The sequence below is a fragment of the Triplophysa dalaica genome, chromosome 23, assembly GCF_015846415.1.
Source record: "Triplophysa dalaica isolate WHDGS20190420 chromosome 23, ASM1584641v1, whole genome shotgun sequence".
Taxonomy (NCBI): domain Eukaryota; kingdom Metazoa; phylum Chordata; class Actinopteri; order Cypriniformes; family Nemacheilidae; genus Triplophysa; species Triplophysa dalaica.
The window spans coordinates 833135-857208 of record NC_079564.1 but is presented as its reverse complement, the minus strand read 5'-3'; the positions used below and the strand labels follow the sequence as shown (position 1 = coordinate 857208).

General features: G+C 39.5%; 1 protein-coding gene and 1 long non-coding RNA gene across 3 annotated transcripts in view; one reads left to right on the top strand and one right to left on the bottom strand.

The window, feature by feature from the left end:
- LOC130413184 (uncharacterized) overlaps positions 1 to 24074 on the top strand; it is a 44552-nt gene that overhangs the window by 7334 nt on the left and 13144 nt on the right. Inside the window, exons 2-3 of one of the 2 annotated variants that reach the window (XR_008905458.1) lie at positions 1042 to 1198; positions 10642 to 10730. This is a non-coding gene — a long non-coding RNA (uncharacterized LOC130413184). Of the gene's footprint in view, positions 1 to 1041; positions 1199 to 10641; positions 10731 to 24074 lie in introns of those variants that run through there. The other variant, XR_008905459.1, reaches the window with a different exon arrangement.
- obscnb (obscurin, cytoskeletal calmodulin and titin-interacting RhoGEF b) overlaps positions 1 to 24074 on the bottom strand; it is a 49942-nt gene that overhangs the window by 16450 nt on the left and 9418 nt on the right. Inside the window, 41 exon segments of the mRNA XM_056738205.1 lie at positions 25 to 195; positions 198 to 296; positions 414 to 689; positions 1052 to 1318; positions 2953 to 3225; positions 3507 to 3773; positions 4030 to 4287; positions 4721 to 4999; positions 5410 to 5679; positions 6730 to 6781; positions 6783 to 7000; positions 7357 to 7623; positions 7731 to 7997; positions 8103 to 8369; positions 8664 to 8930; positions 9230 to 9496; positions 11885 to 12151; positions 12514 to 12780; positions 13064 to 13330; positions 13519 to 13785; positions 14119 to 14388; positions 14494 to 14763; positions 14980 to 15246; positions 15369 to 15635; positions 15939 to 16205; positions 16300 to 16569; positions 16954 to 17220; positions 17372 to 17476; positions 17634 to 17795; positions 17884 to 18037; positions 18147 to 18259; positions 18467 to 18733; positions 18878 to 19144; positions 19298 to 19567; positions 19717 to 19983; positions 20232 to 20484; positions 21644 to 21936; positions 22201 to 22476; positions 22734 to 23009; positions 23164 to 23439; positions 23758 to 24033. Of these exon segments, the coding sequence (XP_056594183.1) occupies positions 25 to 195; positions 198 to 296; positions 414 to 689; positions 1052 to 1318; positions 2953 to 3225; positions 3507 to 3773; positions 4030 to 4287; positions 4721 to 4999; positions 5410 to 5679; positions 6730 to 6781; positions 6783 to 7000; positions 7357 to 7623; positions 7731 to 7997; positions 8103 to 8369; positions 8664 to 8930; positions 9230 to 9496; positions 11885 to 12151; positions 12514 to 12780; positions 13064 to 13330; positions 13519 to 13785; positions 14119 to 14388; positions 14494 to 14763; positions 14980 to 15246; positions 15369 to 15635; positions 15939 to 16205; positions 16300 to 16569; positions 16954 to 17220; positions 17372 to 17476; positions 17634 to 17795; positions 17884 to 18037; positions 18147 to 18259; positions 18467 to 18733; positions 18878 to 19144; positions 19298 to 19567; positions 19717 to 19983; positions 20232 to 20484; positions 21644 to 21936; positions 22201 to 22476; positions 22734 to 23009; positions 23164 to 23439; positions 23758 to 24033 (9966 nt within the window).

Sequence of the window (24074 nt, the reverse complement as noted above, 5' to 3'; positions counted from 1 at the left end):
ATACTGGCACAAAATAACCCTTACACAGTGTAGTGAGTTTGGCCATTGATAAGGCATCCCGAGCTGCAAAAGTAATTTCCTGTGTAGGCTGAGTTCTCGCTTTTTTTAATATGAGGCTGTATGAACAGCCGCTGGCTCTCATGGTCCAGTTTTCATCACATTGAAGTTCAACACTGTTAGAATACCAGGTCACTCACTCTCTGGCACAGCTTCATTCAGAACACAAATGAACTCCACTGTCTCTCCTGCAATGATGGTCTTATCCTCTAAAGGCTTGACCACCTCCAGTTGCCAGGCTGAAAAAATACATTTATAACACTGAAACAGGAACATAAACAAAACACAACCAGCCAAAAAACTGTTAAATTTTAAAGGGGTAGATATTTTGATGATTTGAAAAAGAATTGCCAAACCTTTGACAGACAGAAGGGAAGTAGTTGATGATGTGCCAGCTTGGAATGTAACCCTCGTGTTTTCACAAGGATGCAAGTCTTTTAAAAGCAGAAGGTGGCGTCGACCACTCTCAAAGGAAACTATCTCCACAGTTGCAGACTCCTTCAGAGGCATGTCATTGAGTAACCACCGGCAGTCTTTGGTTTCAGGGCGAGACAGGGCACATTCAAAAAGTGCTTCCCCGCCATTTATGGTCTCCATGTTACTCAGTTCTTGGACGATGTCAATGGGTTTGGCTGCAAAAAATAGAGAGAGAATGCCAGAAATACAGTGACACATTAGACAGGTGACCTGAGTGGTGTACATTGGCTTGCGCTGTCTTTTAAAACAGTAGCTTTATAACATAAAAACAATACAGCCTTTCGATAGCACATAGCATGTAGGATGAATTGGCATAGGAAGCAATTATAGCATTAAAAGCACATGTTAGTTTAAAGCGGCCCGCAGTTAAACATCACTAATAGTAAACCCTTAGTGATAAGCACTCAACAGAGCCGACAGATTGCACCTGACTTGTGATGATACAGTACTATAACGACTCATAAGTTTCAGTTGTGAATGACACTTAGATTCTCTTTTTGGCTGCAGGTGTGCTCACCTTGCACCCTTAGGTGTGCCACAACAGAAGTCCCTTCTGCCTCACAGGAGTAAATCCCCCCATCCTGAGGTTCCACACAGCTAATGTACAACCTTGCAACAGTCCAGTCCCTTTCCACTATTACCCTGCGACCATCTGCTTGTACAGGTATGCCATTTCTCTTCCATACAGCCTTGACTGGGCGTGAGTACTGACAGATGAACTCTGCAGGCTGGTTCTCTGCTACATGTTGGTCCTCCATGGCACTGACCACCTCCACATTGGGATCTATACAGGATGGGTGGTGTGGGTAAATAATATTGGGTTCACAAGACCCCAGTGCATTTTGGAGTAGAGTTCTTAACTTCCATAACTTATTTAGGCATTCTGTCTAATTCGCAACTAAAATGCAAGCGTATTCAGTTTAAAGCAAAAGTAATACTTTTTTTATCATATCATCTTTCACAGCGTATTGATATAGTGCGATAAGTGTAGCACTCCTTAAAGGGGTGCTGCAACGATGTGTCATGCATTCTGATTTCTTTACAATGTTAAACTTGATGTAAACATATGATACGTTTTTTCTTAGTCCCTAATGGACCATTCTCCCGGGAAATCATGCGGCACGCTTACGCGGCAGCTAGGAGAGCTGGAGAAGGAGCATGCGCAGACATCACTTTCACTTGGGTGCAAGAGAGAGAGAGAGAGAAAGAGAGAGAGCGAGCATACATTCACGAAGTTCAGGTGTTTGTTTGTTCACTGCATTTGGGTGATGAATGTTATATAAACGGTGGCTATAATGCTGGATTTGGAGATTGTTTGAAACTGATATATGGAGCCGTCCCAGCGCTAAAAGATGCCGGACTTGAACCTCATGCGGTGAGGTGAAACTGATGTCTGTGTTTTGTTGGCAATGGGTTTATTTGCTTTATATGCTTTAGTTCAGTATACCCCTCCCCCCCGCACGAGCCTTATGATTTCAGAAGTAATCATACAGCTGTATCTATCTTTTATAATTGTGATCAAACTAAATACTCTTTGAAGATACGAAGTATGCAATACTACTCTAGATGTACTCAATATTAATATGAGATATGAGAAACCACGTGTGTTAGGGCCGCTTTAACTTCTCTACTCCAAACTGACCAAGGACATTTCCAAATACAACCTATCTACAGTGTCATGTCAAAATTGAACCATAACAGAAATGTGAATAAAGCATGCATCAGAAAGTGTAGTAAAGGTGTACACGTCTATTAAATACTTTCCTTTTGAATGAGGATATTTATAATTAAATGCACTTTAATGATGTAGGTTTACTGTAGACTTAATGTTTTATGGTACACAAAAAATTATGTTACCATACAGTGTTTATTATTGAGTATTCATGTCCATGGTAAAACTCAATATCAGTATAGCAATTGAATAATTAGTGTTTCAGTTTAGTTAATAATTAGCAAGCTATTATACGTATGTCTTGTCTGGTTTAGGTTAGAAATAAACGGCACATGGACTACATTGATCCATGACTTTCCATTAAACAAAAATATTTTCTTGTCAAAGGCTGTATATTTTTCCTGTATATTTAAACAAGTTGCAAAATTACCTTGCCAACCAGGACCATAATTGACATGATAAGCAAATACGTTTTAAAACAGTAAACCATGCAAAAACATAATTTCTTTCAAAAAGATTAAACAAATAGATTTATTTTCTAACTGTACTGATACAACTCTCAAAACTCTTCAAATGCTGGAGACAAGGTAAATGCATCACTAATTGTGTCTTTATTATTTAGGAAATTCATGGACACAATATAAGCCCAAGGATATTCCGATATTTTAAACATTTACAGCTCAGTTCTGCAGAGCGGTTAGCAGAAGGGTTTTATGCCCCACAATCCCCTGTACCCCAACTGGTACCTTTCACTAAGAGCTTAGCAGAGGATGTCAGGGCACCCGTTTTGAACAGGACCGTTCCTGAGTCATTGGGAGAAGCGTTCCTTAGGGTGAGGGTGTGGACATGGTTTTCACCAACACTCATCTCACTGAAGGTACTGTTCTCCAAACGAGTGCCATCTAGCCACCATTGAACTCGGCCTTTTGAGCTGCGAGAGAGCTGGCAGGAGAAAATGGCCCGTTCTCCCACAAACACATCTGTATTCTTTAAACCCGACACTATGAGGACCTCAGTCTCTGCAGAGACCAGACAGAAATCCTTAGATCACCAGTGTCATACACATGTATGATGTTTCTAGGACATAATTAATGGATATTTGGACGTATAGGTAAAGTCCAAATACTGAATTCTGAAACTTGTTATACAAGGCTACCTTATTACAAAAAAGTTCTGCAAAGATAATCTAAAATTCATAAAGAAATGGCTTACTCATTTTGATTTATTCGATCTGTTTTACAGTGGAACAGGAAATGTATAACATTAAAACAAATAGGCACAAATGATTGACATTTAATACCTTGGACTGAGATTGATGCTGTGGTCAACTGGTCTCCAGCATCACATGTGTAGTAGCCATTGTCCTCAGGTTCCAGATCATGAACATGAAGCTCCTGTACACATCCTTCCTGTTTCATCTGATATTTCTTACTGGGTTGGAGCACCACTCCACCCTTTCTCCACTCTACTCTTATACTCTGCTTAGAGAGCTCGCAGCGCAAGGCAATGCTATCTCCCTCTGTTGCCTTTTGGTTCTCTAATTCTTTGAGGAAGAATGGAGGCTGTCCTGATGATGGATGAGAAAAATATTATGTTATATAGATGTCAGATCTTTTATAAAGCTGCCGATAGATCATGTACATCAGGGCTGTAAAGGAATCCAAAATGTTCTTTGTTCCAGTATATGATAGACAGTTTCAAAGTTGAAAGAAAAAGAATGTAAGTATGTTCTTCAAGGAACCCCTTTGCATTATTATTATTCGCAGGCATCCATAATGTTAATAATTAAACAAAAAATGCCACAAGCCTGCAATCCCATTTACCTTTTACAGTAAGGGTGGCTGAGCTTTCTGCATCTTTGGTTTTGCAAGTATACAGCCCTGCATCCCCTTCCTCCACCCTAAGGATGCGGAGTTGATGGACAGCTCTATCCTTGTAAAGCAGATATCTGCCCCCTGCCTTTATCATCTCCTCATTTCTGTGCCAGGTGACAGAGGCCTCAGGGTCGGAGGTCATACAGGATAGTGTAACTGTTTGACCCTCTTTTGCAGTTATGTCCAGAGGCTTCTCTAAGAATACAACTACGGACAGGAGAAACCCAAACCTAAGTTCTGTGATATCATAATGTGCCTGAAGATTTACGAACATAGACACCTAAGCCAGTTAACAATTAGCTCAGCCAGTTAGCTCACAGGATTTACTAAATTACAGACTCATTTAAATGAGAAGGAAAGGTCAATTTACTAAACAATTAGGACCACGGAACTGAGAATCAAATATGGGAATAAAATGTTATCAAATTTAACAAGTGCTTTGATACAACTGAAAGCTACATTTAGTCCACAAATAAAAAATTAAAACAAAATTAGGAGCGTAGATGGAAAATGGCCAAAGCAAATGGCATGAGAGCAATGAGAAGCCTTGTGTTACTATTGTGCAAAATGAGTGCAGCTACACAGAACCTGCTGATGACAGACAGATTATAGCTTGCCAACATATCGTGTGTTCTTTTACCTTTGGGTTTCTCCTGCACCATCAAGTAGGCGATGCTCCTTTCTTGGCCAACCACAAAAGCTACATCGCCTGAATCATCTGTCGTGACCATTCTCAGCTCAAGGCTGTGTTCCCTCCCTCTGCAGCTGATCTGATTCAAGTCATTGTTTTGAAGGGCGTTGGAGCCGAGCCACCACTCGACATTAGTACACCCTGAATGGGATACTTCACACCGGAAGGTAGCGTCCTCACCCGTTATCACAGTAACATCCTTTAATTCTCGTGTGATTTTTACACATTCTGGGAATTGATCGAAGGAAGCTTTCACAAAACTCAAATGAGGTAAATATCCCACTAGTGGCCACAGTCTATCTAACAAAAGTGAATTATATTGTGACTGGATGTTAACATCCTCAAGGCAGTTATAAATCTTGGGATTTTTAAGTGACATTGCACATTTTAATCCAAGAATGGAGGAGAGCAACATTAGTTGAGAAGGTACTGAGTGACAGGCACATTGATGTTTTTCCTAAAATAATTGGGTCATGTCAAAGAAACTTTATAAAACCTATAAAGGTGTCCAGGATTTGGATTACACAGAGAAAATAAATGAATATGTACTTTTTCATCCATAGGGGAACAATGAGAAATGAGCAAAGATGGCCAAAACATCAAGATTTAGGCTCCTAAAGGAGAATTAAGCATGTTACCTTTGACGGTCAATGTGGCTTTGCTTTCTTTGCCTCCTGCTTCGCATATGTACTCTCCACCATCTTCTACTGATAGCTTATGAATCACCAATGTTTGAATTGTGCCTTCCCTCTTTATGGAATACTTCGTTCCGTCAGTTAGGACCAATGTTCCCTTCTTCCAGCTCACATTTGCATCTGGGATTGAGGTCTCACAACATAATGAGGCATTGTCTCCTTCTGTGACTTCTTGGCATGTCAAATCCTTCACAAATGATTGCACTGGGACTGCTAGCGGAAGACAGTAAAACACAGACTGTTGTACACATTTAAATAGATATGCAACACTCCAAACCTGCATAATTAGAAGATCATGAGGTGTTACACAAAACATTCTCTGCTGTTTGCAATTGCAGGGACACACTGCAAAAACGACATTCTTGCTAAGTGTTTTTGTCTTTTTTTGCAGTACAAATATCTAAACATTCCTAAATCAAGATACACTTTCCTAACTCTTTAAGGACACAAATATAAGAATTAAGTAAGTTTATGGTAAAAACAAGGAAAAAAACTTCCAATGGGGTGAGAAAAATAAACTTGAACTTAGTTTGACCTTTTTCTCAAGTTTATTTTTCTCACCCCATTGGCAGACTTTTTGCCCTTGTTTTACCATAAACTTACTTAATTCTTATATTTTTCTCCTTAAAAAGAGACTAAATATCTTAGGTCACTTTTCTTGTCAAGTAATTGCATATTGATTTAAGAAGTTTGAGATATTTTACTAAAAACAAGACAAAAGGCTTACTAAGAATGTCATTTTTTGTAGTGCAATGTATGCCAAACCTGGGGATATTGGAATCAAAACCGAAAAGTTTAATGTGTAATTGAACTTGACATACTCATTCATAACAAAACAAAAATTGAACTTTTTTGGACTAATAATGTAGTTCGATCACATTTCTTGTAAATTCAATGAACTCAACTCATTTGCCAACCAAAAATAAAGCAGATAAAGTGCAGACGAGACATATAAATGCATGAGCAGTAATGTGCTGTGGTTAACATTGTGGCTGTGGTGTAGATGCACTATCCCTAATGGCTAGTCGCATGCAAAAACAATGTTCAGTTGCCACCCCATGCTGTAAAGGAAGGAAATAACTAATTGAGTCCAAAACTTGGTGGTTTAAAGAAAACATGCTGGAAAAGTTGTTTATGAAGTGACATATAACAGTTCATGTGCTTGAAATTAAAATGCGACAACGTGATGGTAAAATTTTCAGAATGCAATCAATTGGAAAGAGGCTGGCACTTAGAAAATCCAAAAAAATTACTCAGTTTTACCTTTGACTGTAAGACAAGCGAAAGAAGTGTGACCACCCACTTGAAAGGACACCTGTTCCCGAGTCCTTCTGAGTGACACTTCTTAATGTTAGTGTATGTCTTTTGCCCTCTGTTCGGATTTTATTCATTTCATTGTTCTGAAGTGGGACGTCTTGAAGTGTCCACTGAACACCAGATGCATTGTCATGAGAAACGATGGATTCAAAATGGACATCATCACCTTCACTGACAATGCTGCTCTTCAGACCAGTAACAATCTCAACTTCTGGTTCTGTCCGACACAGTAAAGCAAATAGAAATGTAATCCCACTTCAAGACAAATGTAGTAGCTCATTGAAAAAAAAAAACCCAGTATCAATTTAACATCTACAATGATCAGCAAAATAAATATAAAAAAAGACGCATCACACTTTTCAAGACGTTTTCCAACAAAATCTACAGCAGGTCAGGATGGAGACAAAGGGATGTATATCATTTTTTGTCATGCTAATTTCACCAAAATCCTGTGCTGTAAAATGAGTATGGATGACGTAGTGCTGAGGGTGGTGTGATATTGATGAATGATGATCCAAAGAGGATGATTAGGTAAGTTAGGAGGGATGAGGATAATTATCAGATGGTTCCTACCATTCACCGTGAGCTTGGCAGACGTCCGATCATGTTCTGTCTCACAGGAGTAATCTCCAGAGTCTCCTCTCTGAAGTTTGTAGATAATAAGAACAGCCACTACACCATCCTGCTTCAGTTCATATTTGCTGCTTGATTCTATAACATTATTGTTTTTCCTCCAGGTGACTTTGGCTCTAGGTTTGGTAAGTTCACATCTAAAAACTGCATTTTCCTCAGCCTCAGTTTCCAGATTGTGCAGAGCAATTTTGAAAAGAACTGGAAGTGCTGTAAAATGGTAATTATGTTTCACAGATTTAAATTTTCATAATGGAATGGAAACAGCTGCAAAAGATACATGATTAAGTTTGGAAAGAGAGTTCCGATAAGCCTACCCTTAACTTCCAAATGTGCAGTGTTTTTTTGATCTCCACTGTCACAAATGTAGTCACCAGAGTCATCAGGATCAAGGTCATGTATGACCAGCTGGACTTGGTGGTCATCTTGTTTGAACTCATATTTTGCACACGGACAAAGACCAATTTCACCCCTTCGCCACTCCACAGGAATGTTTGTTTTGGAGAGCTTGCAATGGAAGATGATGCTCTCCCCCTCGACGGCAGTCTGATTCTTCAGGTCTTGTGTGAAAATGGCTGGAAGAGCTGACAAATTTAAAGATTGATATCAGGTGTCATAGATTTACTTCCATTTGTAAACATGAGGAATGTATACAAATTCTTGAGATCTGAAGAAATCCCATCTCCTACCATTAACCTTTACGTTGGCAGTTGTGACACTGTCTCCACAATCACAAACGTAGTCTCCAGCATCTTCAAGTTTGAGATCTGTGATCTTCAGCTCAACAGTAGACCCAACTTGCTTGATGACATACTTTCCTCTTGAATGGATCACCTGTGTTCCTTTCCTCCACACCACAGGAACTCCAGGTTTTGAGAGTTCACCCTGCAGAGTAACAGTGTCTCCCTCCTGAAACTCCTGGTTCTGTATCTCACGCTTGAAGATTACTGGTAATGCTAAGGAATCCGGTAAAGTAGTTGAACCAGGAGAAGTATCTAGTTAGAGTTATACTTAACACTGATATAATGTCTTTCATTGTTGGATGTAAGCATTTCTATGCAAAAACCTTTTCTAAACGTCTGAAAAACGCAACTTCAGAACCATTCCAACCAAATTATAATTTAATACTATCCAACACAGCACTACATTACGCACTACCATTTACACATCGGAAAGCAACATTTAGATCTCAAACCAAACATTTGTTAAACACACTGTTAAAAAGGCTTCAATTTATAGCTTAGTCCTACCATTGACTTTGATATAAGCTTTAGAGATGTTGTCCCCACAATCACAGGCATAGTCTCCAGAATCTTCAGGTTTGAGATCTGTGATCTTCAGCTCAACAGTAGACCCAACTTGCTTGATGACATACTTTCGTCCTGAAAGGATCACCTGTGTTCCTTTCCTCCATACGACGGGAACTCCAGGTTTTGAAAGTTCACACTCAAGAGTAACACTGTCCCCCTCTTGACACTCCTGGTTCTGTAGCTCACACTTGAAGATCACTGGTAATGCTGAGGCAAAGTTGTCGAACCAAGAACAGCATCTTGTGAGATCATTTATAGTTGACATCAAAACAAAATGTGTTCTACTGCAGCAAAGACTTTGTGCATCTTAACCACTTTTTACAAGTTGTACCAAAAACAAATCAGCCATTATTATATAAAGGAAAATCAAGAAACCCACAGAAGCAACATGACAAACCAATCGACACCACTTAAAGCTATCATTAAATTACGAAATTATGAGAAGGCAAAGTTTAAGATCACAAATTAAGCATTCCCTCATGGTTCAAAAAACGTCTGTCTCCTACCATTGACTTTGATGTTAGCTTTGGTGGTGTTGTCTCCACAATCACAAACGTAGTCTCCAGCATCTTCAGGTTTAATATCTGTGATCTTCAGCTCAACAGTAGACCCAACTTGCTTGATGACATACTTTCCACCAGAATGGATCACCCATGTTCCTTTCCTCCACACCACAGGAACTCCAGGTTTTGAGAGTTCACAGTACAAAGAAACGCTGCCTCCTTCATCACATGTTTGGTTGAGGAGTTCTTGCATAAACTGAACTGGGCGAGCTGTTGAGGGGAAGATTTTTGTAGAGCTCAAGCAGAACAAATTTCACAAAAGGCAGCATTTCAAGTGTAGATGCAAGAGGTTAATACCTATCCTTTCTAGACCCACCTAGAAAATAGTTGAAATCTTGTACATAATATCAATGCAACAGTTTATATTTTTGCCAAAGGTATACAAGAAATTATATCAGGTGTTTATAAAGACAAAGACGTTGTGAATTCCTAAGATCATTTAAAAAGAATGATGGAAATTGTGCTCGGATTTAAAAAAAAACTGTGAACATTAGACGTCTATCCAGAAAAAATCAGCTTTAACAGAGCAGCAAATAAACATTAAAACTAGGGGCCAGTGTCAATTAAATTATAAAAAATATAATTGATTGATCGATCTTAAATAAAAGCTATTCACATACCGTTACCAGTTTGAATTTTACAAGATACAGAATCAAAGGCACCATCAAAAGACCAGCCTGCAGACAACAAATGTAGTCTACTGAATGAGTATTTTTTTATGTTTTACAAGTGTTAAACTGTGCATGGCACTTAACATAATTTAACAAGTCCCAATTACTCAATTAAAAATACCTCACAGTTAGATTTTAATTTATAATGCCACCAAACTATAGTAATTAAATGTATGCATTCAAAGCAGAAACCTATTAACTCATAAACATGATGGAGTATTTATAATGCATTCTGGGATCTTAAACAAGCCACTTAAACTAAAACAATCATTAAATCCCCTCTCAAAGAACTATGCTGGAAACAAGCCACACATCTTGCCATCTGACAATCAATAAAGATTACTATAGGATCAACATGTACCTAACTTATCTTTAAGTAAATAAATAAAAACCTTTAAATACCTAAAAGGCAAAACAAGAAAAGCATTAAGCTTTTCAGAGAGCATTTGCACGAATGAGACTTTCAGTTAAAAGAAAAAGTAAAACCACAGCACAGCGCAAAAAAAAATAGACAATTCCTTATGCATAAGCAAATGCTGGAGCACACTGCTGCTTAACGCTTTGACATGGATGCATCTTGTAAGCACATAAAGGTGTCGCGCCACAGACAGGAAATGCACATCAGTTTCATACCACTGATTTTTTCCTGAATGTCTCTCTTCTGTTTCTGGATCTCTGTTTCAGAGGCAGCGGATGAAGTGAGGAACTTTGGAACTGCGACAAAACACAAATGAACCTTAACTGTGTACTTTTACCAAAACCATAAGTATCAGGTAACACCAAATAAGCAACACCTTTGCCAGCCTTATAAAAACACTCAACATCCAAAGAAGAAAATGTTTAACTGCTGACCAAGAAGCCATAAAGCATGGGCCATTTGCACATTTGTTTCATACCATTGACTGATGCTTCCTTTTCAGTCGCATGTTTTTGAAGTTCTGGTTTGTGCAAAGCTGTGACAAAAAATGTCCTTAAGTAATTACACACTAACATGTTATCTTAACATGTCAGAAAAGTATACAATGCCCAAAGCACATTGTAATCTACCGTGTAATTCAGCGTGACATGTTATTGCATTATTCCATATGATCCTTCTCAGAACATTAAATATAAACTTTTTTTGTTCGACTCAAATGTATACAACATACAATTGGTATATAGTGTACATAAACTTTAGCTAACAACACAGCAACATTAGCCACATTTACTAGTCCCTCATTAGAGATGACTAAATCTCTAAAACAACAAATAACTTTGAGATTACTTTAGTATTAAAACGTTTGACAGATCACTCAAAATAGTTGAAGATTATGAACTAAAATTTTAAAGGTATAGAAGGCCTCAAGCTGGACGAAACTGACAGATTGCACAGAAAACACGCTAAAAATCTATAACAGATGTCTGTCAGACTACGACATAACAGCACAGTGGGCAGAGCCACAGCGGGATACAGCAAATTGTTAGAAAGTTGCAAAAACACTGCGGAATGATTCGGTTTCACATCAATCACTTTTGGCATAACTATCTCATCTGCAGGAGAGTGTGCCAAAACAAAGGGTTGTGAATGTAAAACAAGAAATCAAGCCTTTGCACTGCGAGAGAAACCTAAAATGAAAAACTACATATTTTTGACATCTTAAATCTAGGTTGTCAGCGAAAACCAACCCCAAACTTTCAAGTGCAACAAAGAAAACCACAAGGAACACAAAACAAAGAACAAACAACACTCAAATATGTACAGTAAAGACCAGAAAGAGTTCTCTATGTAAAGCCATGCAAATAGAAAGTAGCAGATCTAATTGCTTTGATGCAGAACTATCATGAATTCAAGTACAGCAATTCTTTGACTTGTCTTTGAGGCTCAGGGCAACTAGAAAATAATAATTTATGGTTAAAAACTCCCAGAAAGAATAGGCATGGTTCATACCCTTGATCTTCATATTGGCTGTGGTTTTCTTGTCGCCACATACACATGTGTATTCTCCTCCATCTTCAGGTTTAAGACCAGTGATCTTCAGCTCCACCTTTGATGCAGTCTGCTTGATAATGTACCTTCCTCCAGACTGGATGACCTGACTTCCTTTCTTCCACTGCAAAGGGACACCAGGTTTGGAAACTTCACAGGACAGGGTACCACTGCCGCCCTCATCACACTCAAGGTTTTTTAGCTCACGTGTGAAGACCACTGGCAATTCTAAGAAACCACAGAAAGAGAGAGGTGCAGGATATTACGGGATACACCTGTTACACAAATATCAAGATTTCAGAGCTGAAGAGAGCTGGTAAGTTTTAGGATTTTGGGAGGCCTGTCGGGGTAAGTGTTTTTGCTGTGGCTTTCCAAACCTAGAAAGGAAATCCTTTTGGGTTTTGGCGTCACGAAGACCAACTAACAAACAATGATAAAATACAAACAGCATGACAATACTGTAGTAAAGTCTAACAATATGTCACAATGTTATACATAACACCATAGACATAAACCCAATTTAAATCAGCAAAAGCACAGACCGTAAAAACGGTGATATTGTGTGCATTCATCCTCTACTTAATCCCTACCATTGACAGTAATGGTAGATGAGGTCTTGTTAAATCCACAATCACAACTGTAGACTCCAGCATCTTCAGGTTTGAGATCATTGATCTTCAGCTCAAGTTTAGATCCAACTTGGCAGATGTGGTACTTTTCTCCAGAATGGATCACTTGTGTTCCTTTCCTCCAAACCAAAGGAACTCCAGGTTTAGAGAGTTCACACTGAAGAGTAACACTTTGTCCTTCTTGACATTCCTGGTTCTGTAGTTCACGTTTGAAGATCACAGGTGATGCTAAAAGGCAATTGCCGTTTCAAGAGTTTGTTAGAATGGCTTCATATGTACAAAAATGTACATTAAGACAAGATATCAAACAAAGACACATGCTACAAAACATGACACGCATGTTTAATAATTACAGAAACACTGGACATTGTAAAGGACATGTTATACCATGCATAATGTTACTGTAAAAAATAATTTTAATTTATACTGCAAACCAGTTATGGTTCAATTTTAAAAAACAAGCGAACATGTGAGAGACATGCTTATTTAAGAAGTTGAACAATCCTCATACCCTTGATCTTGATATTTGCTGTTGTCTTACTGTCTCCACACAAACAAGTGTATTGTCCAGCATCTTCAGGCTTGAGATCGGCAATCTTCAGCTCAACAGTTGCTCCATCTTTTTTGATGGAGTACTTTTCTCCAGGCTGGATCACCTGTGTTCCTTTTCTCCAAACCACAGGAATGTCAGGTTTGGAGAGTTCACATTGAAGAGTTGCACTGTCTCCTTCCTCACACTCTTGGCTCTGTAGCTCACGTTTGAAGATCACTGGTAATGCTGAAGAGCAGTTGTGTGTTAACATAAATCAAAGTGTAAAAAATACCTTATAAAAGGGCCTAAATGACAGGACAGAGTACAACCTATCTTTCATCTTACCCAAAGAACAAGCACCAAGATGAAGTATGAATTGCGGTCAACAATTAGAGAGTCAATATGTATGTTAAAAAGCAGGCTTTTATCCCTACCATTGACAACAACTGTTGCTGCTGTCCTCTCATTTCCACATTCACAGACATATTCTCCAGTGTCCTCAACCACTAAATTTAAAATCTGCAGCTCGAACACGGTATCCTTCTCAGTTATTTGAAATCTTCCACCAGATTTAAGGATTTCAGCTCCCTTCTTCCACTGCACTTGGCAGCCAGGTTTTGAGAGGACACAGGAGAGCAAGACTTTCCCATCCTCTGTAACCTGCTGGTTCTTCAGCTGCCCTTTGAACTTTGCAGGTACTACTGGAGAGTGAACAGGTGTGACTTCATTAAAACTACTTTCATATATTATTGGTAACGAAAGGCACGGATAAGAAACAATGAGATACGCTGAAGAGAAATTGTAACAAACGTAGCAGGACATTGCAGCACAGTAAAAAGTCCAGACATGACTGACAAAGTAAGTCACACAAAAAGCACAACGGTCAGCAGCACGAAATTCTTGAAAAGACAAGAATTCTAATGGCAACATGCACATGTAGATTTCATTGGTACCCGGTGAAACGTGAACTCAGCTAAAAGGAAGCTTCTGAAAGTTATGAAGTAATGCCATCGCTTAATGGATGAAATGCTTGCCTTTGATCTCAAGTTTTGCCTTCGAGGTTGGACCACCAGTGACCTCACAGCTATATTCTCCAGCATCTTTTTCATTGACACTGCGGACAGTCAGATTTACGAGTGTCTGCGCCTGGATGATCTCATATTTCTGGCTCTTCCTGATAGACTTGCCATCCTTGGACCACTTGACCTCCAGTCCAGGTTGAGAAAGTTCACAGGAGAAGGTTGCATCCTCACCAGCTTTGGCACTGATACCTTGAAGCTCTTTGGAAATTGTTGGAGCTTCACCTGGACCAGAAAATAAGATTTGTTTAAAACAAAATTCATGTGTAAAGGTACTGCTTTATTCCGTGCTCTTTATTAGCCACTTTGTCACAAGCTCTCCTCACTTACCTTCAACAGCAAGAGTTGCCTTCGAGCTTAGGTCCTTGAGAGTGAAGACCACCTCACCAGAGTCAGACGCTGAGACTCCTTTGATTGTTACGGTGTACTTACGCCCTTTGCTGCTTATTTGGAATCGTCCACCGTCAGTGATAGGCTGGCCTTGAAGACTCCAGACACACTTCTCTGAGCTTTCCCTGGACAAGATACACTCAAATGTGCAGTTTTCACCTGCTTTGGCCTCTATTGACTTAAGACGCTTGGTGATTCCAATTTGAATATCTGAAGTTAAAAAGCAAAGACATATTTTGGAACACAAACTTTTATAACAAGCACATTTGGGCTATTTCTGAGATAAAGTTGCCTAGACATAGTACAGTATGACAAAAAAGTTTTTAGCACATCAATGTTGAATGTATTTACAGCAAAGTGAATTCCTTAAAGCTCTTTGGTTACTGGAGTTCATTAATAAAACAATACTGTAGTTTGTGGTCATACCTCTAACAGTGACTTTAGATTTGGTTAGATCCGTGCCAAGATCACAACTATACTCTCCAGCATCACCCTGTGTGATGTCATGGACAGCCAATCCCAAAGATTTGCCATCATGGAGGAGCTCATGCTTCTTGCCTGCTGCTAAGATAGTACCATCTTTGCGCCACACCGGGCTAACCCTGGGTTTTGAGGCTTCACACTTAAGAGTAACTTTGCCCTTCTCCTCTGCAACCACATCATCCAGCAACTTCAGGAATACAGCCTTCTTCTCTGAATTTCAATAACACAAAAAGGCATTAGGTCAAAACCTGGCTTCTTCCAAGGCATCTAGAAATGAGATGTATTCCATCTGAAATCCTGCTTATTTTCTCTTCATCATTCAGCCGTCTTACCTTTTACCTTCAGGACTGCTGTTTCTTTCACATCTCTAATACTAAAGTTGACCTTCCCACCATCCTCGGGTGCCAGGTTCTTGAGAGTGAGGGTATGGGTCTTATCCACATGAGTGATGGAATTGACCTCATTGTTGAAGAGTGGTTTGTCATTGAGCATCCACTGTACCTCTTCATCTGGATAGTTGACTTCACAGGTGAACACGGCATCACCATCTTCATCTACCTCAAAGTCTGCTAGATGTTTTGTGATCTGGATTTTACGCACTGTGTATATGTAAGAAATGTTAACATCAAACAACAATCAGGGTGACATACAGTAAAGGAGTTTTGTAAGAATGTAGTATTTGAAACTTTTAAAACTTGAAAGCCATCAACACAAACTGATAAAACCCTTTATAGTCTTTTTTGTGGAGTACTTTATTTTTTGGCACCACAATAACCTATGAAATGAGTTCTTGGTGTAGTCTAAACCAAGCTCTATCAAGTAGCCCAACCCTGACAGGCTGGATGTATAAAGGGTTTGCAACTTGAAAACACATACTCTGGATGCCTTCTTTATGACTTTACCTTCTACTTTGAGATTGGCTTTGCTCTCACAGACCCCAACCCGACAGCAATACTCCCCAGAGTCCTCTGCACTCAAGGTCTGGATGGTCAACTGCACGTAGGCGTCCTTTTGCCTCATGCTGTACTTGCTAGAAGCTTTCAAAGCAGTCTGACCCTCAAACCATTGTACTTCTTTTGGTGGGGCAGAAAACTTGCAGCACATTGTAATGGAAGTCTTCTCCTTGGCTGTCATATCTTTAAGCGGTTCCAGAACTTCAATGGGACGCTCTGAAAAATAATTGTTTTTTTAGAGCTAAATCTTACTGTTGTTTTGTGCTCAAATTTGCACAAAACTGCCATAAATCAACAACCAATCCCTAACCTTTTACTTTGAGCTCAGCTGTAGATTTGCTTTTTCCAGCAGTGAACTGGACAGGGCCTGACATGGAGGCCTTGGTCTTCTTAAAAGTAAGCCGATGCATGGTTCCCTCTTTCTCCATCTCAATATCTGCACTCTCCGCTAGCTGTTCCTTGTTTAGCATCCACTTTACTGCCTTAACTGTCTCCACACTCACTTCCACCTCAAAGTGGGCAGCAAATGGCTCTGTCACCTCCACAGAGCTAAGCTCTCGTACTATGCTGATAGCCTGCTCTAAAGTTGTAATAAAGAAATTATAGTGCGATAAGTCAGAAAGCTCATTTTAGTCAAATGCATGTAAGTTAAATTAATATGCATGGTTATTTATTTCACATTAACAGTAAATTAAACTGTAAATAAGCACATTTGCACATGAAAGCTTCTGAAGCAAAATTAACAAATTACTGTTTAAACATTGTTAAAAGACATACAAACAAGGTTCAAACTTAGTCTATTGCAGATCATTTGAAACCCTGATCTACAAAAAATGTAATTAAAGCATGCAATTACATTAAATTCACCCTGTTTATACAGCCCATTAACAACAGTTTAGTTTCTCTCTTGTATAAAAATGCATGCTGTTGGGTTTTTAACATCATTACAGAAAAGATTTTTTACCCTCTACAAGAAGCTGACATGATGTCTTATCATCAATGGCGTCACACACGTATGTATCCTCATCTTCTGCGTCCACGTCAGTGATGATGAGCTTCCTGTAGATGTCCTCACTGGAAATCTCATGCTTCTTGCTGGGTTTAATCTCAGTCTTGTTCTTGTACCATGTAACTTTAGCACTGGGCCGGGACACCTGACACTCTAAGTACGCTCTGTGTTTGTACATGGCGATTTTGTCCCTCAGCTTCTTCACAAATCTCACAGGCAGCTCTGTAATGATTATAAGGGACCTTAGGGGTCTTGGCAAGCTTAACAGTAGAAATTGTTAGATAACAACACAAACTACACGGCACCAGATTTAGTTTATTAGTTTTGGCGCTAAATGCTAAATGCCTTTGGCATTTTTATCCAAATCACGAACCTTTAACCTTCAGTTTAGCAGTTGATGATGCCTTCTCTGCTGTGAACTTGACTTCGCCTGCATCCTCTGCCTTTACTGATTTGAAGAGCAGAGTGTATGTTCTACCTGAGGTAAACAATTAAAGACGTCTTTTAAGACAAACTGATAATTTGTGATTTTAGACTCCAATGTGACTTGTCTTTGAACATTTCAATTTCTGGATCTAGTAAAATGGGGCTGAATGTTAGCACCTGCAAGGTGCTGTTCATTCTGCTAAACTTACCCTCCTGCCTGATTTTTATGTTGTCTCCAGGTTTGAGCTTTGTGTCCCCTTTGTGCCATTGAGCCTCTACCTCATCGTGGTTGATCTCACAGACAAATGTCGCACTCTCCTTCTCTGTCACCTCCAAGTCCTGAAGTGGCTTCATAATCTTAATATCCCGAGCTATGATATTGTAAAACATGGATTTGAGATGATGTATGCTAATGATTAGGTTTGTACGAAATGTTTCGATAGGGTTATTCGTCATTACCATGAACAGTGAGCTCGGCTGAAGTGTTGTCATCTGTTGTTTTACATATATATTGACCCTGGTCCTCATAGATACACGTGTGAATAAGTAGACTGCGTTTGTTGCCCTGGGAATGGATGCTAAATTTCTTTCCTGGCTTCAGTTCCTCATCAGCCTAACAAAGTCAAAAATGCAACATTGTTTTACTTTCATATTTGATTTTTTATTTTATTGGCTATTGCTTATATGTTTTTTTGGCAATTCTGGCTCCTGACTACCAATACCTTAAACCATTTGACATCAGCATTTGCTCTTGACACCTCACATTCAAAAGTGACTTTATCCTTTTCAGGACAACTGATGTCTCGTAGAGGTTTGAGGATCTTTGCTGGAGGCTCTGTAAACACAAAACCAATAGTTATGACTCTTTTATCTAAGTGACTTAGGATGGAATTTAGGGTATATATTTCCTGCTCTAGTCACGAAGAGCATGAATATATTCTTTAGAATGAATTGTAAGGTGCATTCTGTAACAAAGTAAATTAAACCCTTGAATGGCTGTCATCAATTAATGGCCCTAAAACTAGGTAACAAAAACACTTGCCTGTAATAATGAGTTTGCAAGAAGTATGGACAGACTCAGCCTGAAAAGCGATAGTTCCACCATCACTAAGTTTCAGCTGGGACATAGTCAGGCAGTGCTTGTTCCCCAATGTTGTAATAAGGACATTGGGTGCTGCCTTCAGTTTCTTGCCATCTTTGCTCCAGGAACCTTCTACATCAGCCTTGCTGAGCTCCACCTCCATTGTGACGGTCTCTTTTTCTTGTACTTTCATCTCTTTAAGGCCTTTAACCACCTGAATCTTCTTAACTGAATACCAGAAAAAACACAAAGAGAGATAGTGAAAGGCTGTTTTTCATAATCCTATACCTATTGGGTTGTAATTCGTCTCTACTAAAGCAACATCATATCAGAGAGTATGCACACGACTTCAACATATTAAAGGAAACATACTCTCTACTGTCAGTTTGGCCTGGGTCTTATCATCCAGGGTTTCGCAGGAGTAGTGGCCTCTGTCACCATTTGTCACACTCCTGAAGATCAGGGTCTGTTTGACACCATCAACATGGATTTCCAGATTCCCACCTGGTTGCAGTATCACACCATTCTTCATCCACTTCACCTCTGTAGAGTGTTTACTGAGCTCTACTTCCAACCGAACTGTGTCTTGCTCCTGAACAGTGACATCTGCAAGCTTCTTCTTGAAGGTCACAGGAAGCTCTGGAACAAACATCAATGAAAATATATCTATACATTTGCAGTAAGATCCATGGTACGAGAACTTGTAACTTCAGAAAAACAAATGCAAACAAATACAAGGCTCCTTGTATAACTGTGTATGTCTCTTATGGGGATGGTCTTGGAGAGTCTTACGTTGTACTTGCAGTGTGGCCTTGCACACTTTGCCTTCGGCATCAATACTGATCTCTCCTGCATCCTCCTGAGTGACAGCCGTAATGGTAAGAGAGTGACTGCCGCCTCCTTGAGCGATGTTAAATTTAGGACTGGCTGTTATGGGAACATCATTTCGCAGCCATCTGACACACGCATCAGGAGGTGTAATTGAGCATTTGAAGATGGCGTCTTTGCCTTCATTCGCAACAATATTGTTTAGCTTGCTAGTGAACCTCACTAGACGTGGGGCTATAATAGAATATAGGGTTAAATTAATAGAGAGAATTGATAATAAATGACGTCTGTCGGTTAAATAGGTTCGTGTGATTATGCTTGTGACCTTTTAATAATGAATTGATGCACTTTAAAAAGCAGACATGGACAGTGATGGATCTTACCTTTTGTAGTAACTTTGTTGGCGGTTTTGTCATCTTTGCATTCACAGCTGTAATCTCCTTCATCCGCCTGAACCACATGAGACACAGTCAAGATGCAATTGGTGCCATCGGTCCGGACACTGTGCCTGTCACCTGGTTTGATTTCCTTCCCGTTATGCCTCCAAAGGACGTTACTTGTAGCTTTGTTAAGACTGCAGGAGAGGGTCATGGTGCTTTCTAATACTGCAGACACTGGCTGCAATGGCACAACAAACTTCAAAGGTATCTCTGTGGGGATAAACAAGGACAACAGAAGGACCACAGTCATTTTTAAACACAATCAATGATTATTAAACCAAATAATGCCTTTGTGTAAATCAAACTATAGCTATCACTTCTCCAGCTAATGCACTTTGGACACTTTAATCAAATAAATATGGAAAATACTGATTAGCAAGCATTAAAAAATAACTGAAGAGAGATAAGCCCCAAAATAATCAAAATTTTTTGTGGTTAAAATAAAAATCAGCTTTTACCTTTGACCTGGACCTTGAACTCCAGCTTATCATCAGCTGTCTGGCAAGAATAAGTGCCGCTGTCTTTGGATTCAGAGGACTTCACAAAAAGGATCCGTGAGTGACCTTCTTGTTTCATCTCATATTTTGATCCTTCTTTCAGTTCCACACCATCCCTGAACCACTTAACATCACAACTCTCAGATGTCACCTCAGTTTTTAAAACGACCTTCTCTGTTGTCTCAACCACCAATGTTTCCTTTGTAGCTGATGTCTTCTGGAATTTGGCAGGTAATATCTATGAAAAAAGATAATTGAAAGTTCAATAAGAACATGTTCTTAAGGAAAACACTGCTGTCTTGAAAATCACACGTTGCGTGATAGAGGTCTCACCTTCCAGCTGAATTTTAAAGACCAGCTTTTCATTTCCAGCTTCACAAGTGTACTCTCCAGCATCTTTCTTCTCCACATTCTCCAGCACAAGCTGACGGCTATTGCCCTTAGACTCCATCCGTACACTCTTACTGGAGCTCAACTGCTTGCCATCCTTGAACCATTTTACCTCATTTGTGGATTCAGAAACTTCACAGCTTAGTGTGGCTTTCTGGGAAGCAGATACTTTGACTTCCTTCTGACATGTGTCTTTGTTGGTAAAGACAGCTTTTGGTTCTAATGAGGAAATGTTGAGAAAACTGTTAAAACAGGACATATTTAACATATTGAAGGAAATGTTACCTGGCGTGAACAACAGAGAGCAATCATGAAGTATAACATATCTAATGCACAGAATCAAAACAAATAGGCCAGAAATGTCATACCTGTAACCTGAATCTTGAAGACAAGCTTCTCAAATTTAGCTTCACAGGTGTACTCTCCAGCATCCTTCTTCTCCACATTCTCCAGCACCAGCTGACGGCTCTTGCCCTTTGATTCCATATGTACAGTCTTACTGGAGCTCAACTGCTTGCCCTCCTTGAACCATTTCACTTCGGTCTTGGAGTCAGAAACTTCACAGCTCAGTGTGGCATTCTGGGAGGTTGATACTTTGATGTCCTTTGTATAAGAGTCTTTGTTTGCAAAGGCAGCTTGAATATCTGGTGATCAGTCATGGTTTAAGAAGAATATGATATCAGGAAACAGAATTCTTTAAGACACTTTGTCATAGACAACAGATACTACAAGGACGGAACATTTGACAAAATCAGCATAGATCATTTTTGTTCAGGAGCCTTAAATTGTCAAGGAATCTTTTCTACCTACAGATTTACATCAATGGTGAATCTACTTTGTCCTGCATTGGTAAACGACACCTACAAAGATTTGGCAAACTCTTGCTTTGTGTTAAGTGTACTTTTGTAGAGCTTTATCAATTTGGTGGACTCAAAGGACAGAAGGAAGATCAAAGCAGTTACAGAAAACCAACTGACAATCACAAAGATGGTTTCTATACCTGACACCTGAATCTTATAGACTAGCTTCTCAATTCCAGCTTCACAGGTGTACTCTCCAGCATCTTTCTTCTCCACGTTCTCCAGCACAAGCTGACGGCTCTTGCCCTTTGACTCCATGTGGACACTCTTACTGGAGCTCAACTGCTTACCATCCTTAAACCATTTGACCTCAGTCTTTGAGTCAGAAACTTCACAGCTCAGTGTGGCTTTCTGGGAGGTTGATACTTTGATTTCTTTCTTATAGGTGTCCTTGTTTGCAAAGACAGCTTGGACATCTGTTGGGCAGTCATAGTGCATATTACTGATCACTTATTCCTCAAACCGGAAATTACATATTGCTATTTCTATAAATACAATATTTCTCTTATTTCTCTGAATGCTCTTTGTTAGAGACAACAAACATGGTAAATGCTTTATGTAAAGTTTTATTTTGTCAAGCTTCATTTATTCTTTATTATTGTGGTCTGTTCTGTAAGGGAGAAAAATTAAACTGTAAACAAATCCAACAGATATGACGTGAACACAGATGGTTTATATACCTGACACCTGAATCTTATAGACCATCTTTTCTTTTCCAGCTTCACAAGTGTACTCTCCGACATCTTTCTTCTCCACGTTCTCCAGCACAAGCTGACGGCTCTTGCCCTTAGACTCCATCCGTACACTCTTACTGGAGCTCAACTGCTTGCCATCCTTGAACCATTTCACCTCAGTCTTGGAGTCAGAAACTTCACAGCTCAGTGTGGCTTTCTGGGATGCAGATACTTTGACTTCCTTCTGATAGGTGTCCTTGTTTGCAAAGGCAGCTTGAACGTCTGGTGGGCAGTCATGGTGCATAAAGGATACAATATCAGAAAGTAATATTCTTTGAGATAATATAACATTTAAGTCATTACTGGTCGCTTTTTCTTCAAACAGCATTTTATATATTGCTCTATTTATAATGACAACATTTCTCTTATTTTGTCAAGCTTCATTTATTCTTTATTATTGTGGTCTGTTCTGTAAGGGAGAAAAATGAAACAGGAAACAAAGCCAACAGATATGACGTGAACACAGATGGTTTATATACCTGACACCTGAATCTTGAAGACCAGCTTTTCTTTTCCAGCTTCACATGTGTACTCTCCAGCATCCTTGTTCTCCACATTCTCCAGTACCAGCTGACGGCTCTTGCCCATAGACTCCATATGTACACTCTTACTGGAGCTCAACTGCTTGCCATCCTTGAACCATTTCACTTCGGTCTTGGAGTCAGAAACTTCACAGATCAGCGTGGCTTTCTGGGATGCAGATACTTTGACTTCCTTCTGATAGGTGTCCTTGTTGGAGAAAGCCGCTTGAATGTCTGGCAGGATAATCACAGTGTATCAATACAGCATTAGAAGCAATTTACATCAGTTTGGACAAGAATGGAAATTCTTGTATTGAACCTTCCAGTGTCGGAAACAAAAAAATCCAAATAAGAAAAAACAAGCCAAAAAACACTGGCGTGTTCTCACCTTCCACGTGGATCTTATAGACAAGCTTTTCTTTTCCAGCTTCACATGTGTACTCTCCAGCATCTTTCTTCTCCACATTCTCCAGCACAAGCTGACGGCTCTTGCCCTTTGATTCCATCTGTACACTCTTACTGGAGCTCACCTGCTTGCCATTCTTGAACCATTTCACCTCAGTCTTGGAGTCAGAAACTTCACAGCTCAGTGTGGCTTTCTGGGAAGCAGATACTTTGACTTCCTTCTGATAGGTGTCCTTGTTTGCAAAGGCAGCTTGAACGTCTGGTTGGCAGTCATGGGGCATAAAGGATACAATATCAGAAAGTAATATTCTTTGAGATAGTGTTACATTTAAATCATTACTAATCACTTTTTTCTCAAACAGAGTTTTACATATTGCTCTATTTATAAAGACCACATTTCTCTTATTTCTCTGAATGCTCTTTGTTAGAGACAACAAACATTGTAAATGCTTCATGTAAAGTTTTGTTTTGTCAAGCTTCATTGATTCTTTATTATTGTGGTCTTTTCTGTAAGGGAGAAAAATGAAACAGGAAACAAAGCCAACAGATATGACGTGAACACAAATGGTTTATATACCTGACACCTGAATCTTGAAGACCAGCTTTTCTTTTCCAGCTTCACATGTGTACTCTCCAGCATCCTTGTTCTCCACATTCTCCAGCACCAGCTGACGGCTCTTGGCCATAGACTCCATCCGTACACTCTTACTGGAGCTCAACTGCTTGCCATCCTTGAACCATTTCACTTCTGTCTTGGAGTCAGAAACTTCACAGATCAGCGTGGCTTTCTGGGAAGCAGATACTTTGACTTCCTTCTGATAGGTGTCCTTGTTGGAGAAAGCCGCTTGAATGTCTGGCAGGAAAATCACAGTGTATCAATACAGCATTAGAAGC